We start from the raw sequence: 16,407 nt of genomic DNA on the forward strand, positions 1-16,407 counted from the left end.
AATAGTACATTCACGTTGTTGTAAAAAGCACGATAATATATTAAGTAATCCAAAATATTCAGAATACGTTACTCTCATTGAGTAACGTAACGGAATACGTTACAGAATACATTTTGGGGCATGTATTCTGTATTCTGTAACGGAATACATTTTAAAAGTAACCTTCCCAACACTGTACGCGCATTCCTTTAGCCATGTTTACTTTCTACACATCCCCAACAATTAGGCACTGAGAGGAACTGCAATGAATTACTTATAATTTAAATATTAGCATATATAAGATATAAGATACTGCGGAACAGAGACTAAACATGTTTATTCACAGCTCCGTGTTTTGATTTGATCGATTGGCTGCCCTTCCAAAACTAAAGGTTGGGACAGCGGCTGGTCTCACAGGCAGAGCAGAGGGACTGGGATGTCTGTTTTATGGACATTGGCTCTTATTGACATCATAAAGACCCCAAAGTAACTGTCTGAATGTGAGTGATTACAGGCAAATACACTGACGTCATTGCTTCAAACTCTAGCCATGTTTAAAAAACTGTAACAATTGTAACAATACATACATTTTTGGAAAATTTATATATTTAAGGTTTGTCAATTCAAAGATTTTATACATCAGGATATTATCAAAATAATAATAATAATAATATAATATCCGGATATCCAAAGTGTTGTTGTTCATATGAGTGTTATTTATCTAATTTTAAGGCCAGTTAAGAACCAGATGATTTTTATTATGTCCTGATATGTAAAAGAACTGACAGAGGGTCTTCTTTCTTTCTTTCTTTCTTTCTTTCTTTCTTTCTTTCTTTCTTTCTTTCTTTTAAATCATAACTGTACATGAGAGAAAAACCAAAAAGCAGCCGAGGTCACCTTTAGTCTTTAACATACAGACACAGAAACTTAGAATCTTATACTACAATAAATATTTCACATTGTCAGATTAAATAAAAAGGAAGATGCTCATACATCTACACACTACTGCACGACGAGCAGTTTTATAATACTGTACAAAATATAATTGAGTTTTGTTTATTTTTATGGGTGTGGGTCTGTCAGTGATTGCAGGCTGGAGGTCATTGTTTATGGCCATAGCACTGAGCACCACATCACTGCTCATAAGTGTGTTAGGTCCTGCTGAAGGTTCCCTGCCGTACCTGATGTAGTCCTCCGACTTGTCGTATTTCCTGGAGAGATAGCGAGCTGAGCCCTTGCTGGGGATTTTGACCATGGAGAGCTCTTTACCGTAGCGGGTGAGATTACAGGGCGTCTCACATGGACAGATGTCCCCGCTATTCTTCTGTAGCTGTGCTGCAACACAAAATGGCAGTGGTGCTGTTTAATAGACACAGACTGGGTCAGTTTCACTTCACCTCAGAAAAGAGATCCGCAACACAGATACCAGGTGGTAACTATCGTTATGTACAGCTTTGTTCTTGCTTTATAAATCACTATTTGATTCATTTGTGCAGTTTTGTTTTGCCAGAGTCAAATTGTTACACTCAGTAAGACTAAGCGCACTTGTGTGCTAATGCAGTACAACATATACTTGTATATACTGGCTGATATGGATGAATAGGCTTGTTTTTATGCTTTACTGGGTAGAGCAACACTTTGTGCCACTACTAAGCATAGTTTAATCATATTAATCTCGTGCCATGCAAACTTCTCTTTGCTAATATTTCTCCCAACTGACACTGTTAGAGAGGCAAGGCTGAGATGGTTTGAGCATGTGCAGAGGAGGGATAGTGGATATAATGGACAAAGGATGCTGAAGATGGAGCAAGAGGAGGAGGAAAAGAGGAAGACAACAGAGAAGCTGCAGACAGTTGGTGTGACAGAAGGGAGCAACCGACTGAAGAAGAAGATGATATTTTGCAGCTTGTTGGTGGTTTGTGAACACTGATACAAAGTTACAGTTAATTCAATTAACTTTTTGCCTTTTTGTGTAAGTAAATACTGAAAACTACCAGCTATGTGGGAGGAAAAAAAGCCATTAGTACAATTCATTCCAGTGATGTCACTGTGAAAAGCCCAGATCGTACATAATGGTTTATTGAGGCTGGATGTAAAAAAAGATGCATGTACAAAAGGCATCCATTGAAGTGCTGATGTGTAAACTGGAAGAATGTGCATAAAAATCTGTGGACGTCACGTGTAGTTCACACTGTAGTATAAAAAAACCCACAGATTTCATCTAGCGTTCTTTTTTCTTTTTTTTTAAATCAAATGTATTTTGTTTCATTATTATTATAAATGTATCTAGTATTTTATAGATATTATTATATATAACAGCTACAAATGTGCTCGTCCTGCTCCTCGCCCTCTGCCAGGGTCCTTTTACTCTGCATTTACAGAGCTAAGAGCATCCATACATTTGTTCTTGCTCGCTTTTTTCCTTCCTTTTTTATCCCTTTCCCTGGTCGTGTGTTTGTGATTCCAGAACTGAGATTTCCATTTCCTCTCCTCCGGTGAGCGTCTCAGTTTCACGCTGGTACATGTGAGCTCCCTATTAGCTGCCGGCTTAATTCAAACATCTAATAATTTCAGGTGCAAATTTGTATACAATAAGGAAATAAGGGCGTGCCCACATCCTCTCCATGGATAAAGATAGGAGTGGAAATGAGGCTCGTGCATGTGCATAAAAATCCACAATAGCCGAGATTATTAAATGTGGATGCTGCATATGCATGGATTTCTAAATCTGATGAAAAAAAATATTAGCATGATTCTGCCATTGTGTTTACACACTGTTTTAGTCACACTCTGAATTTTAGGCGTGGTGTCAGACTGCTCAGACTCGCAATAACATTGCACTTTATTAGTCTTACTGACCAGTCAGAGAAATTTAGAAGCTGCTCTTGTCTGTGGGAAGACAGACAGAAGGCATCATAGCTTTTACAACATAACACCCCAAAAGTTGGGACACTGTATAAAATGTAAATAAATACAGAACACAATGATTTGAAAATCTCATAAACCTATATTTTATTCACAGTAGAACACAGAAGACATTTGAGACGTTTAAAAAGAGAAAATTTACCATTTTAAATGAAATATTAGCTCATTCTAAATTTGATTGAAGCAACATGTCTCTATAAAGTTGACACAAAGTCATGTTTACCATCCTTGCTGAAAGGTGCAAGAAATCATCTGATTGGGAGCACATGTTGCTTTAAAGTCTTATTTACCTTTCAGTATTGACGGTACCTTTCCAAATGCTCAAGCTGCCAACTCCATAGGCGCTAAAGCACCCCCGTGCTATCAGAACTACATGTTTAAAGCTAAGCAGGATGCAGTTTCCATGTTTACCGAAACAGAATTTCAAGTTTTGATTCTTATAATCACGGAACAATTTTTCCACTTTGCCTCAGTCCACTTAAAATGAATTTTGCCAAGAGAAGATGGCAGCTGGCCATTTTCACACGACTCATTGTCTAAACATCTTAACAAAACTATCTGTTAGTCTAATCAAATTACATAAGAGACAGTGACTATAGTAATGGTGTTTCCAGTAATCCTGTGGCAATATCCACTTAGAGAATAAATGGTGAAGAAGGGCTACATTAGGCCTAATTAACATGCAGGTATGAAATGCTCGCACACTGGCAAATACGTTTTATAGTCCTGACTTTAAAGCATCACAATGCATGCAGGAGAGTAAATAGCTTTTCCCAGCCTGTCTCTTTAAATTGTAAATGCATTCAGTCCAGACAAAAACGGGTACGGGAGGCACTGAAAGCATAATTATAATTTGATGATTTATGAATTTTATAACTCAAACAATTAGGTTATTTGTATGCAGGAGCATGGTGGCATACATCATTTGTCTGATGTGGGAACAAAACATCTTTATAATATAAATATATAAATTACATCTTAATGTATTACCTTTCATGGGGGCTGAATCTATTAGTACTGTCTGATTCAGGAATATGACCCCCATGAATATGGTCCATTCTTGCAAGCTATATCTACAATTTCATTCAGCCATGTTTTAAGCTGGGTATGAGTTCGGTGAGAGAGACTTAATTAAATTTCTGGCTTATTTGCCTGATACATGATAATTGTACTTATGTCCACTATGGCAATAAAAAAAAGCCTTTCTTTTACTGGAATACTCTTACTTTGAAATCAAGGTTCAGTATCTGCTGCAGGGGCAAGGCTGAGGAGTCCAGATATGCAGGAATGAAGGGGTTTTCATATTAAGAGTTCAACAATGGAAGCAGAACAGTCATCAAGCTCTAAAGTGACTAAATCACAATGAGGAAAAGTCATTTTAAAACCCAGTCTACCTCCAGGTATTTGTAATACAGGGGAAAAAAATCCTTATCATATTTACTGATTGTGTTTCCATTTCCCTTCAGGGGGAGTCTATTATAATGAGAAAAGAAATGAAGGGAGATTGTTTCTTACCAAGCGCTTTGTCAACACAGTTGATTTTACTGGGAGGGCAGATATCTGCGGTTCCTGCAAAGGAGAACAGAAAATGAGTCTGATCAATCAGAAACAAAATGATCAGTGACCCGTGTCTGCTGCAATGAGGAAGCGTGGCTGTGAACAACACTCCACAGCTTATCATTCATCTCCAAATGAAGGCAGGCACACAAAGGATGACTTCCATCCACGGAGTCTGGGCCATCTTGGAAGTCTGTCCTTGATTGCACTGAGAAATGGAGCATGCTGGCTCCACCCGCGAGGCATATTTAGAAAGTCTTTAAAAACCAATCAATGAGTCACTTCCTGGCAGAAAAACATGCTGCCCAGGCCATTAATGACAGGTATTCATCAGCAGCACAATTAATTAGCAGAGGTGTGTTTGTCTGTCTGTGAAATGTTTATGGGGTTAATGTTTTGTGGAATTCTCCTTCCCAGACGCTAAGAAATGTTCATTGACAGGAAGCAAAATTACATCTGATGATCTGAGGAGTGTGTTTTTACACACTTTCACAGATATGCCTCTTTTCCAGGAGCAGAAATATCAAAAAACATCATTAAATATTATTCATTATTAAACATTATCCTTTTAACTGCCTTGTGTATTTTATTTTTTCAGACGTTCTGACTTTGAAAGCAAAAGCAGTCCTGTCGTCACATCAAGAACAACTTAATAGCTTTTTTGGGAGGTCCTCTAAATATAGAAGTAGACTGAAAGACTAAAATATTAACACAGATCCAAGAAAAACACAATTTTGCTTCTACGGTTCACAGTTCAAAAGTCGTGAGGTTTAAAATCGGCCACGACTTGACCACCTCAAAATGCAACAGATGGTGGCCATGTTTGTTTATTTTTCAGTGATACAGCAGGGTGTGTTCACTGGACCGCCTCAGCTTCCCTTATGAGTTTTGAACCAGCAACCCCAGAATTAAATTTAATATGCAACAATAAATGTTATTCATTATTGATAAGTGCAGTGAACTAATGCGAGCTAGCCGCTACCTTTGCAAAGCTCTCATCTGCCTCTTCTGAGAGCAAATGACCTGGAAAAGCTTCCACATTTATTATTTCTGACATAATAAATATCATATCTGATGTGATACATCACCACAGAAAGCAATGTGATTCTGCTGGTTTTTCTAACCACCTCTGCTCTGTCCTTCCTGTTCACTGATTTAAAGATTTCCCTTTTGCTGTTGTCATTCATTAAATTGCATATATGGGCTATTCTGGCAGTTTAAAAAAAGTAGAATTCATGTGGATATTCTTTGCTTTTTTACATATTTGGATGGCCAAACATTTAACATTACAATATATTAATTCCCATTTTAATTATTTATTAAAATTAATAAAATAGCCACGTGAGAAAAGTAAACACGTGCTGCATTTATTACAACAGAAATTAGGGGCTCCAGATTTGGTGCCAAAGATTAGATACACCTCAGAGAGTGACAGGTACAACCTGTCTTATTTAAACCTCTGACACTGACAGCCAGGTGTTGTCTTTGCCAATGATGTGTGTAGTGTCATCATGCCAAGATCTAAAGAGCTCTCCGAGGCCTTTGGAAAAAAAAATGCTGCTGAGTGCAGCATTTGAAATTCCAATGTGCACCAAACTGTGGAGATTTCAAACGATTTATCCAGGACTGTCTAAGAACCGCAAAACGTCATTAAAGGGAGCTCTTGCAGCTGCTAGTGTCAGTGCATGCGTCTACAACCGCATATTCCACAAATTAAACCTGAAATGAATCTGAGAATCTGGGGGGTTTGCCAGGAAAAGGCTTTTGTCAATGAACATATAAGCAAATAACAGGCCTGTGTGGCAGAGAAACGATTCAAAGATAGAGCTGCTTGGCCGCAGAGACAGCAGACGTTTTTAGCACAGACCAAAAGAGGTCAGAACCTCATACCAGCTGTGAAGCATGGTAGTGGAAATGTTTTGATTTGGGGGTTATTTTACTGCCTCAGGAGCTGGGAAACTCATAGTGTTTAAGGTTTAAAGTTTTAAAAAGACCTGATTGAAATCCTACTGAAAATTCTTAATAGAAAAAGTGTAAAAAACAGAAAAACAAATGAAAAAAAGACCCTGCAAGTGTCCTAACACAGCTTCTATGCTTACTATTCCAACAGGAGAATATTGCATCCAATAAATAATTGAAAAAGCTGTTTTCTCACAGTGTTATCCAAGTATATTACAGTTTTCTGTAGGCACTTTTCTTTCTGTGGATTTCTCATCTGCTGGGTTTTCAGAGTACAGAGTGTATGCAAATGCAAATGCAAATGTTTCTGGAACAATTATAACCAGGTTCCTCCCAAATCATGACATAGCAAGTTCCTTTAAGGCACGCAATCTCTCCGAGATCAGACCACCGCTTTGGTCTTGCCATTTCAGTCTGCAAATCCAAGATTAAAATGTGTGACTGCTATGTAAATGTGTAGGCTGATAACCACAGCATCGCTCTGTCAAAAAATGTGATGAATCAGATCGGCCTCGAATCAGCTGTCTCATACTTGTTTATTTAATCGGTTTCTGAATGTCAGCTGCACTCAATGCAAAAGTGGAAATGAAAAAGAATACATGATAAGTTTCTTGTCTTAACTTTAAATGTGACCACTCTCAGAATGCCTACTTGCTAGACACATCAAACAGCCAGCATCCAGTGACTCAGCTCTGTGACTTCCTGCTCTTTAGCCATGATGACGCACACTCTGAAAAAGTCCAGAGAGCTCATTTTGTGTTTCTGGTACTCAACTCTATGACATATCCTCACACTGGGAGGAAAACTGCTCAAATGGTGACATATTACTAACCAGTGTTCTCGGTTTCCTGATAGACCTATTTTTACATCATGTCTCAAAAATTTGTAGGTTTTGTACATCCATTCATGGTCTGCTTTCCCTCCAGTGCCAAAGTGTTGTGTGAAACAACTAATTACAAGATGAACTGCTAACTTTGGCCACTTCCTATTAATCCCATTCAACAGAAGCTGTCTGCAATTGATGCATAGGGGTGCTTAACAGAGAAAAGAAAAATTGCACTATGGAACTATGTAGTTATGCAGATAACTTAACTTGGCTTTAGACTCTTGTTATTGGCTTAAACCACTAACAGTAGTTCTAAATTCAGCTATTTCTGAGTGACATACACATTCAGGACATTTTTTCTCTTTTCTTTAATGTTGATAAAATAAAGAGACAAAATCATACACAAAAATAACAGAGCTTTATTTTAATTTGTGCTTCATTAAAGTCAAGACCGAGTTTAAATTAGATATGTGCTCCTTAGGCAATATGTCATGATGTAAGTAAATAACCAAATAATTCAATACAAGCAGCAGTACTAAGGGCAGTTTGTAAGCAACCTACCAGTAGAAACCAAACAGGACCAATACCAGTAATAATAATCAATCATAATAATTAATAATGGCTGTGGGAGGACAACAGAACAATTCCAGGACAGATGGAGATGGATGAGCAAAAGTATCCAAACCTCATTGAGACTTTAGTCTGATGTGCCTGTAGCCAAAGTGCTGGCAGCAGAGAAGAGCATACCACTCCAGATATCAAGCATCAAGGTCAGGCATGTGGCAGTCCAAATTATATCTATGCTGGAGTGATTCAAGTGGGCCAAAAATTATGACTTGTTTTGCACAATGGTTCATCAAATCTCAGGCAAATACTGGGCAGACTGGCTTTTCAATTACAGCAGGTCAACAAGGCGAACAATTTTAAAAACAGAAGGAAATACTTGAAAATACCAACTCTGATTAGTATTTTTTCCTCCGCATATTGTTGTCGTGTGCCATTTCATGACCTGGAATGACTATTTTAAGTTCCAATCATACATTTAGTCATTACGGTTCACAGTTTGGCACCTTATACAACATGTCAGAGAATGAATTACTATTGTGCGTCCATTTGAAATGATGCACACAATCCTCTTTCCCCCTGAAAAATGTGCTGCTCTGTGTAAAGATAATGTAGGGGCTGATCTTACCGGGCATGTGCACCATTCTGCATTTGCACACTCGTAGGACCTCGTTGGTCTCACAGAGCAGGCGACAGGCACTGATGCTGTATGTGTCGTATCCTGGGAACTTCTCTTTGCTGGTGGAGCGGCAGTTCCCCCAGGGCTGGGGCAGGTAGGTCAGCTAAGCACACAAAGATTTATTAGACCCAGTCTGAGCCACCGGGGTTGCTGGGAGAACAGTAATCTGGTGGTGGGTGGTGGTAGCGGGTCAGCAGGGGCAGGGATGGTGCGCTAAGATGAAGACGACCTACCCTCTGCTCCTGACAGGAAACAAAGGTCTGGAAGCCCGGAGAGACACCGAAGCCCAGCTGGTGGATGTAAGGAGGCTCGTCCTGACTGTGGATCTGAACACGGATGCCGGCCTCCAGGGATGTCTCATCTTCTCATCAGGATGAAATGGAGCACGGATCGTTGCAAAGAGAAAATACAAGGGAATTTCAGATGGCTGCCTCATCTGACAGCTAGGGCTCGGTTTGATGTTAACCGCAAATCATTTATCAGTCATGTTTAAAAAATAGGCCCGTAGGGATTAATTTTATATGACAAGTACAATGCATACACAAATCAAAGGAAGTGTACTGTGTTTAGGAATTCCCTTTTACAAATCACATTTGCAGGTGGAGCAAAACAATCAGGAAATGCATTATTTACAGTACATGACCAAGACAAATAGATGCAGGCGGTTATTGATTTAAACTGCAGCAGAGGGTATGTCACAGCATTGCACAGGATAGGATTACAATAGACAAATAGTTCTGAAGCTTACTTGTCTCTCTCCAGATTGGCAGATACTCATCCTGCTGAATATCCAACATGATCTCCAGCCCATTTCCCATTCCACCCTGCTTGGTTTTCCTGGATGTAGTCTTGTTGCCATTAAAAGTGTAGCATTTCCCATATCTGGTGTACACCTGGGAGAGAACAGATTGATATCATGAACATCACCATAAGCGTGACAAAGTCCAGATGCCGCACGTGACGCGCTCATACAGGCGCACTGAAATGAAATCAGAGATATGGAGCAAAAAATAAACAAGCCGCATCTCTGCCTGGACAAGTCGCTGTATATTACCCACAAACCTCTGGATGCAGTGAACGGCTCAGTCCCTCGCGGATTTTGATAAGCAGTATTTGAATCAATTTCCAACACCCACCACACAAAACCTGCACAATGCTGCTCAGTAGTAGCACCATCCCACTGAAATATCAAATGGTATAAGAGATTCTTTAATCTCTCTTCAAAAGAAAACAAAAGACAATGAGAGAGAGGCTGCTTTAAGTAAGATATCACACCACCACCTATCAGGGGAGCTGTCTCAGTAGGGAACACATCATCTCTTTGTTTATACCTCTCATCTAAACTGCTGCACTGTGGAAAATATAATTCTTACCAGTCATTTAACTGTTATCTGAAGCCAGTTTTAAAGGCACAATCCGTGATCCACATGCAAAGAAAATGGTCCTGTAGCAGCACCACCAATATCCAGGATTGTAAGTCTTTCACAGACACTGATTAAGGTTTGATTCTAAAGGCAGTTTATTGCTTGAAAAACTGAGTCCTTCATCTGAACAATGATGATACAATCATAGCTTAAACCCTGTCACCAGGTATGGCTGGTGTCCAGCTTTGGATTTCTTCACACGTTCAACTAGAGGATGTCAAGCTCTAGTTCGATAGCCAGAGGGAAACTGTCAAGAGAGCTGAGGATGGCTAATTTTTGCCGTCTCCAAGGCAAAGAAAAAAAAAAGATACGGAACATTTATCTGTATAAATAAAAAATGGTAAACGTAAGAAACCAAGACTAATCCTACCCAAGGTAGTGATACTTGTGATATTTGGTACATTCAGTCTGATCGCACCTTTTCACTTAACCCTACGTACATATATTCTGAATGTCAAATCTCAACGGCTTTTCATCAAGTGGCCCAAAATACACAAAATTAAATATTGTAAAACTTCACACTGATCTTTTTAAACTGATGTTGTATCCATTCAGATGGATTTTAGATCCACCAGTGTAGGTCAAATCAAGGAAAACGATTGGTTTTAGGGAATCTTGAAACTGTGAAATTGTACACGTCATGCCTGCGTGTGTGTGTAGATGTCTGCTGGGCAGTCTGGCTTACTCACACAGTCCATAGACATGCATGTTAGGTTAACTGGTGCTTCCAAATTGACCGTGGATGTGAGGCAGATAAAGTGCTTCAAGTGTATAGCTGTATGAATGTATGGTTAAAGTGTGACTTCTATTTAAAAGTGCTTTGAGTGGTTAGTAAGGCTAGAAAAGTGCTATAGAAATACAAGAACATGACATAACATTTGCACCTAGATGTGCAAGCAGAAGCACCCACAATGCAACAGAAAACTCTAAATAATACAACAATAATAATCAATTTATTCTGAGTTAAGGGAGATTAAACTACATGGGATAGTGTGTTCTACGTGTTCTATGTGTTAATAAATGTTGAATTAATATTGATAATTATAGATGGTAGCTATATGGATTTTTAAGTATAGCAGTGAGGACAGTGTTTAATGGTTTTAAAAGTTATGTAATAAATCCCAACAGTTCCTCCCAGTTTGACTTGCAATAAAATATATTTAAATGTTATATTTTCATATGTTAGGCATAATGAGAATGTGTGTTCATAAAAGTTTTTCTTCAAAAATCTGAACCACAGTCTAAATAGATCTGTGGTTGAAAATTTAATATAGATATTAACTCCTGGCCTGAGTCAAAAATGAAAAATTGACTTTACTGCTCCGCATGCCAAAGTATCCTTGGGCAAGATACTGAACTTTGAGGTGCTTCAAATGTGCTCATCTAAATGTGTGAATGTATGTGAAGTTCTTAGGTGTAAAAAGAGAGCTTGTATGAATGGGTGACTGAGACATGCTATATAAAGTGCTATTTAAGAATTACCATACAGTGAAAGCATGACATATGAAGGGTTAATAAGCTACTTATTACAACTGAAGCCAGTGTAGAAGTAGCTCAAAGTTGCATTTTTTAATAGCTAGAAGGAGGTGGATTCATCAGATTTTCATTTATGATTTTAATACATCTTTTTTTAAAATTTAATTTGGTTCATCATTATATACTTTTAAGTCTCATTTAGAGTAAAGCAAGGTATGCTTAAGGATTTGGCAACCTTGTGGCATATAAACTGTTACCTTACGAGCATTCAGTGTCTTTGGGTTCTCATTTAGATCTACGCCTCACTAATTCAGCACTCAGTTGTACAAAAATACATTCAAATTTCGGTTTTTCCGTTAATGACATCTTTTGGTTTTAAAAGATTCAGATGGAAACTCAAGGCTTCAAACCACCACAAACCGCTCGCTAACATAAAGTTTGGCTACATCCATCTTTATATACAGTCTTTGGTTGTTTTGCACTAAACCTGTTATTCGTGTATGCAACAAATAACAGGAGAATCCTTTAAAGTGACCCTTTTTTTTTTTAAATAAGCCAGCTAGAAATATTTAAAAGCAGTATTTCCTACCAACTCATGCAGCTGCTCTTAAATTAACCAGCTCGCTGCAGCTGATGAAAATGTTCACCACAGCTGTCATTTCATCCAGTAAAACTGGAGACCACAAGCTAAAAATGAGAGGCCTGTCTCTGTCTACTTGTGTGAACTCAATGTTTCATGAAGAAATAATGATGGATTCAAACAGCACTTGTAATATAAGCTTTGCTGTGTATGCAGATCCCTAAAAAAAAATTCTCAGACTACAGCTTTCCCCGCTGAAAAACACCCATTTTTTTCCCCACTCAGAGTGCCGAAAAATAATCTGTTGGATTCGTTTTATCCAAACATCAAATAAAAGAGGACAGTGATGAAAGTATTCAAGCTTAGGAAATCACATGGCAGGAGAGGTCAACAGACAAGGCACTGGAGAAATGACAGTGAAATAACAATTGAGCTGAGCAGACAGCAGACATATCATTAAAGAGACAGTGACGGTCCCTGCATGCACAAAAACATAGAATGCCTGTGATCTGACTTTGATATCAGCTTGATCCACCTAATGAGTGCTGTGATGTCTAAATAAGGGACACTGACGGAACAACACAAGCTCTCATTTACAGACCACAGGGTGTACCCACATTTAAGATGGTTGAACAACAAATCAAAGCCATGGTTGTGGGGTTCAGTCAAGTAATTCGCTGGAACAGTTGGCAATTTTGCAATGTCCACAACAGTGATTAGAGCAAGAAATGAGTACTGTTTACAAAAGCTGTTTAGACGGACAGCTATATTTTATGCAGTAATAGGCCTCGGGGCCTTTGATCTGGCTCTTTGTACATGCTAGTTTGCACTGAGAGTCTCTGTGTGTGTGCGCTTCTTTGAATGAATTTCAAATAGTTACCTTCAAAGTGCATCTTGGTTGAGGAGTCAGACAATTTTTGGACAATTACAGATCTCGGCTCGCGCTCTATTGTGGTATAAACGGTTTCTCTGTTAGTTCTAGCAGCCAATATGCATTTTTGTAAATTGCAGCATCTTCTCAGCTGGTGTGATTAGATAATGGGACCTGGCAAAGTGTGGGCGGAGGCCCGTGGGAGAGACGGTTCAAGTATTCAAGTGTGACTTTTGACTGACATGTGCTATTAGGCTGAAATGGTTTAATCTCTGTTTGGCTGGTGCGGTGCGGCTGAGGAGGTAAGCTGCACTTATCATTGATTCCCCGCCCCCACCTGGGTTCATTGACACACTTAAGCCTCGACTGGCAGTCTTTATCTGATGGAGCAAGCAACAGAGGCAAAGGAGGATTTCACTTCAGAAATGCTCAAAACACCCAGACCAAGTGCCTGGGTTACGCTCTAAAACTTCAGGCTCTGGAGGACGCCGTGTGTTCACAAATGATATCCCCCAGAGAATATGAGAAAGTTTTCCCATCATCTCACCCAGGAAATGGATGTTGGCAGAGCTTCCACTGGTTTATTTCTCAGTTCCCACCTACCCCCTCTCCCTCCCCTCTCCTTCTCCATCTCCTCTTCCTGCATCCACAACGTGATTGATGGAGCATTTTTCTCTTGTTAAATCTTGCACCAAATTTAGTAAAGGTAACAGGACTGACTTGGGCAAATCCCAAGTGGGGACCTGGCACTGCTGTTGACAAGCTGAAACAGTGCAGCGGCATTGTAGTTACAAACCAGATGAAAAGAAGCGTTGTATTCCTCTGAGTAGCTCAGGAGCTAAATTTTGCAGCACTCAATGCAGCATTGTTCAAAATATCTAAAACAACATCACCTATGTGACAGTGTTTTAGATGGTAATGAAAAATTGATCAAAACATGTGCTCAGTTTCTGCATTATCCTGTCAGTTATGTCTGCGAGAAACCTAAACTTGTTTCTTTGTATAGTAGTTGGACTATTCAGAGATGAATTACCAACTGAGTAAAGCGAGCTATATTCTTCCTTGAGGCACAAAAACCTCATACTTAAGCAAACTTTAAGCATAAAGTTAAGACATTTAGTGATGTCACCTAATGTACTTGAAAAATACACGTTTTAATGTCTTCATCCCACATTTGTGATCAAAAGTAAATAAATGAAATTATCCATACATGTTGCATTGTGTTTATTGAGGTCACAAACCCGGACATGAAAAGCATCACAGAACATTAGTAATGGCTCATTTCTGAGTCTCTGTGCAAAATTTAATAAAGCTATTAAGTGGAGCCTGCTGTGCGCACGAGAACACATCAATAGTACAAAGACAGCAGGAAGAATATGGCGTCCTATCCCTATATTTACCCTCTGCATTGACTATCTCTGGCTATATATGTAACATCTATTGTCCATCCAGTACAGGAGGGATGTTTTCTGTTAAAGGTGGATTTTGTGTTTTCTTTTCTCTCTAGGATAGGTTGTCTTATGTTCACACCATAAAGGCTTTGACACAAATCTGTTTCTCTTGGCAACATAAATAAAAAAAAGTTGTCTCAACTTGAATAGATTAAGCACTAAAAGTACAAATGCATTAAGATGAAGTTGCAACATGGTTTGGAAAGATTCCCGTCATCATGTCATTTGCTTATCCTGTATCTCACCAATTATAATGCATCTGCTTTAAATGTCAATTCATTATGTGTCTTTTGCCAGTGTTTTTCTTCCGCCTAGAGTGCCTTGTTTCTGTCTCCGTCTCTCCATGCTAAATGCATTAAGAGACCAACCCCTTACCATGTAATTCATAAGCCCTGGTGGGCTAAACCCTTAAACACCCTCTTTATGACTGTGATCTGACAGTCCCAACTTTTCCTTTTAAATAACCCACAGGAGTCACTTCAGTGCTTCTCCAGAGGACATCCATTTCCAGGCAGGCTGCGTGTCATCGGGTGGCTCTCTGAGTACGAGGAAGGAGGATTTGAATTCATTTACGCAGGGTGGTAGAATATGCCAGAGCGCTGATTGGCAGTTGAAAACCATTAAGGCTGGCACATGAAGGCTTAAGGTTGAGACAGAGCGATCCTTGATTTAATGGCTTCATTACAACTTCCCAGCAGAAAGACTTGGATCACAGTGTGGCATAAACTGAATATTTACATGATATTTCAAAATGTTTTTTCAGGAAAAATGGTATATGCAACAGGGCTGGCAGTTCACTGCAAAAGTCTCTCTCTTTCATCCTCCTATTTAGCGTATATTCAGTGTATATTTTCATGTATTTTCATCTATAGTTCTAAAATTGTGATCAGACATTTAAATATATCGTGTGTATGAACGTCACAGTAATTTGGGGAGTTCAAGGATTTCATTGAACGGTTGTTTTTCTAGGGTGGAATAATTATACAGAATACATCTATAATGGAAAAAATACAATTTATTTTTTAAAATCCATATAGGCTCAAATATACACGTACACTCAGTTAAACGTTAAATTCTCATTAGTTATCACGATTCACTACAATTAGGAGTTTCTCTTTGCCAGTATAAAAAGGATTTGTTTGACTGCACTGATTTGATTGATCAATTCTCAGAACAATGCGAGTCAAAGGAACTCTTTTAAAATTCCAAGGAGAAGTTGAGAAGGTCTGTTAGATGTAAGTATAAGTTATTCAGCTGTGTCATCACTTTGTCAAGACCCTAAGTGTCACCCTCAGATGAGAGGAAATTGATTATGATATTCCGTAACAACCAAGGCTCAAGCCTGCCATGAAGTGGAAACTGTTGGAACACCAGTGTCACTGTCCACAGAGAAGAGAGTTTTACATCGAGCTGAGGAAGTGTCAACCAAGAAATAGCCACCAGCTCCAAAACCTTCAAGACTGACTCAGATTTGTCCACGTTTGCCAACATGGACAAACCGAATTACCTCTGAAGAAAGATTTTATGGTCAGATGAGAAAGACATTGAGCTATTTGGCCACAATGACAAGAGGTATTTTTGGAGGAGTAAAGTTCAGGCTTTGAAACCAAATGGTCAAGAATTGCGGTGATAGCATCATGCTCTGTTTCTCATTGCTACTGATACATTGTACAAAGTGGATGCAATAACAAAGAAGGAGAACCACCCCTTAAATTAAACTGCACCTCAAATCAACAGATAAGACTGTTGAATTTTAGCTGCAATTGGGTTTTCCAGTAGAACAATAATCCCAAACACACATCAAAACTGGTTCTTGAGTGGATAAAGCTGGTGAACATTAAACGTCTTGAATGGCCTTCACCAAAGGCCCGACCTGTAGCCTACTGAAAACTTGTGGACTACACTTAAAAACTGGATCTGTGCCACAAAAATCAAACGATTTGAATGAATTATACCTAAAAAGCATTCTAATATCCAACCAGAAAAATACCAGATGGTTGTTAATGACTACCAAAAGTCTCTGGTTGAGATGCAACTTGCTAAAAGACATTCAACCAAGGTTTAGTGGGGTTTCTATGTATAAATCTGAGCTTCTTTCTATATAATGAGTGTATGT

General features: G+C 38.9%; 1 protein-coding gene across 1 annotated transcript in view; it reads right to left on the reverse strand.

The window, feature by feature from the left end:
- asic4a (acid-sensing (proton-gated) ion channel family member 4a) overlaps positions 1 to 16,407 on the reverse strand; it is a 95,657-nt gene that overhangs the window by 7,477 nt on the left and 71,773 nt on the right. The window contains exons 2-6 of the mRNA XM_005745688.1: positions 9,238 to 9,382; positions 8,723 to 8,850; positions 8,439 to 8,592; positions 4,420 to 4,473; positions 1,161 to 1,314 (exon numbers count right to left, since the gene is read on the reverse strand). Of these exons, the coding sequence (XP_005745745.1) occupies positions 1,161 to 1,314; positions 4,420 to 4,473; positions 8,439 to 8,592; positions 8,723 to 8,850; positions 9,238 to 9,382 (635 nt within the window). The remainder of the gene's footprint in view (positions 1 to 1,160; positions 1,315 to 4,419; positions 4,474 to 8,438; positions 8,593 to 8,722; positions 8,851 to 9,237; positions 9,383 to 16,407) is intronic.

This window comes from Pundamilia nyererei, unplaced genomic scaffold, assembly GCF_000239375.1.
Source record: "Pundamilia nyererei isolate P.nyererei 1_Seehausen unplaced genomic scaffold, PunNye1.0 scaffold00163, whole genome shotgun sequence".
Classification (NCBI taxonomy): domain Eukaryota; kingdom Metazoa; phylum Chordata; class Actinopteri; order Cichliformes; family Cichlidae; genus Pundamilia; species Pundamilia nyererei.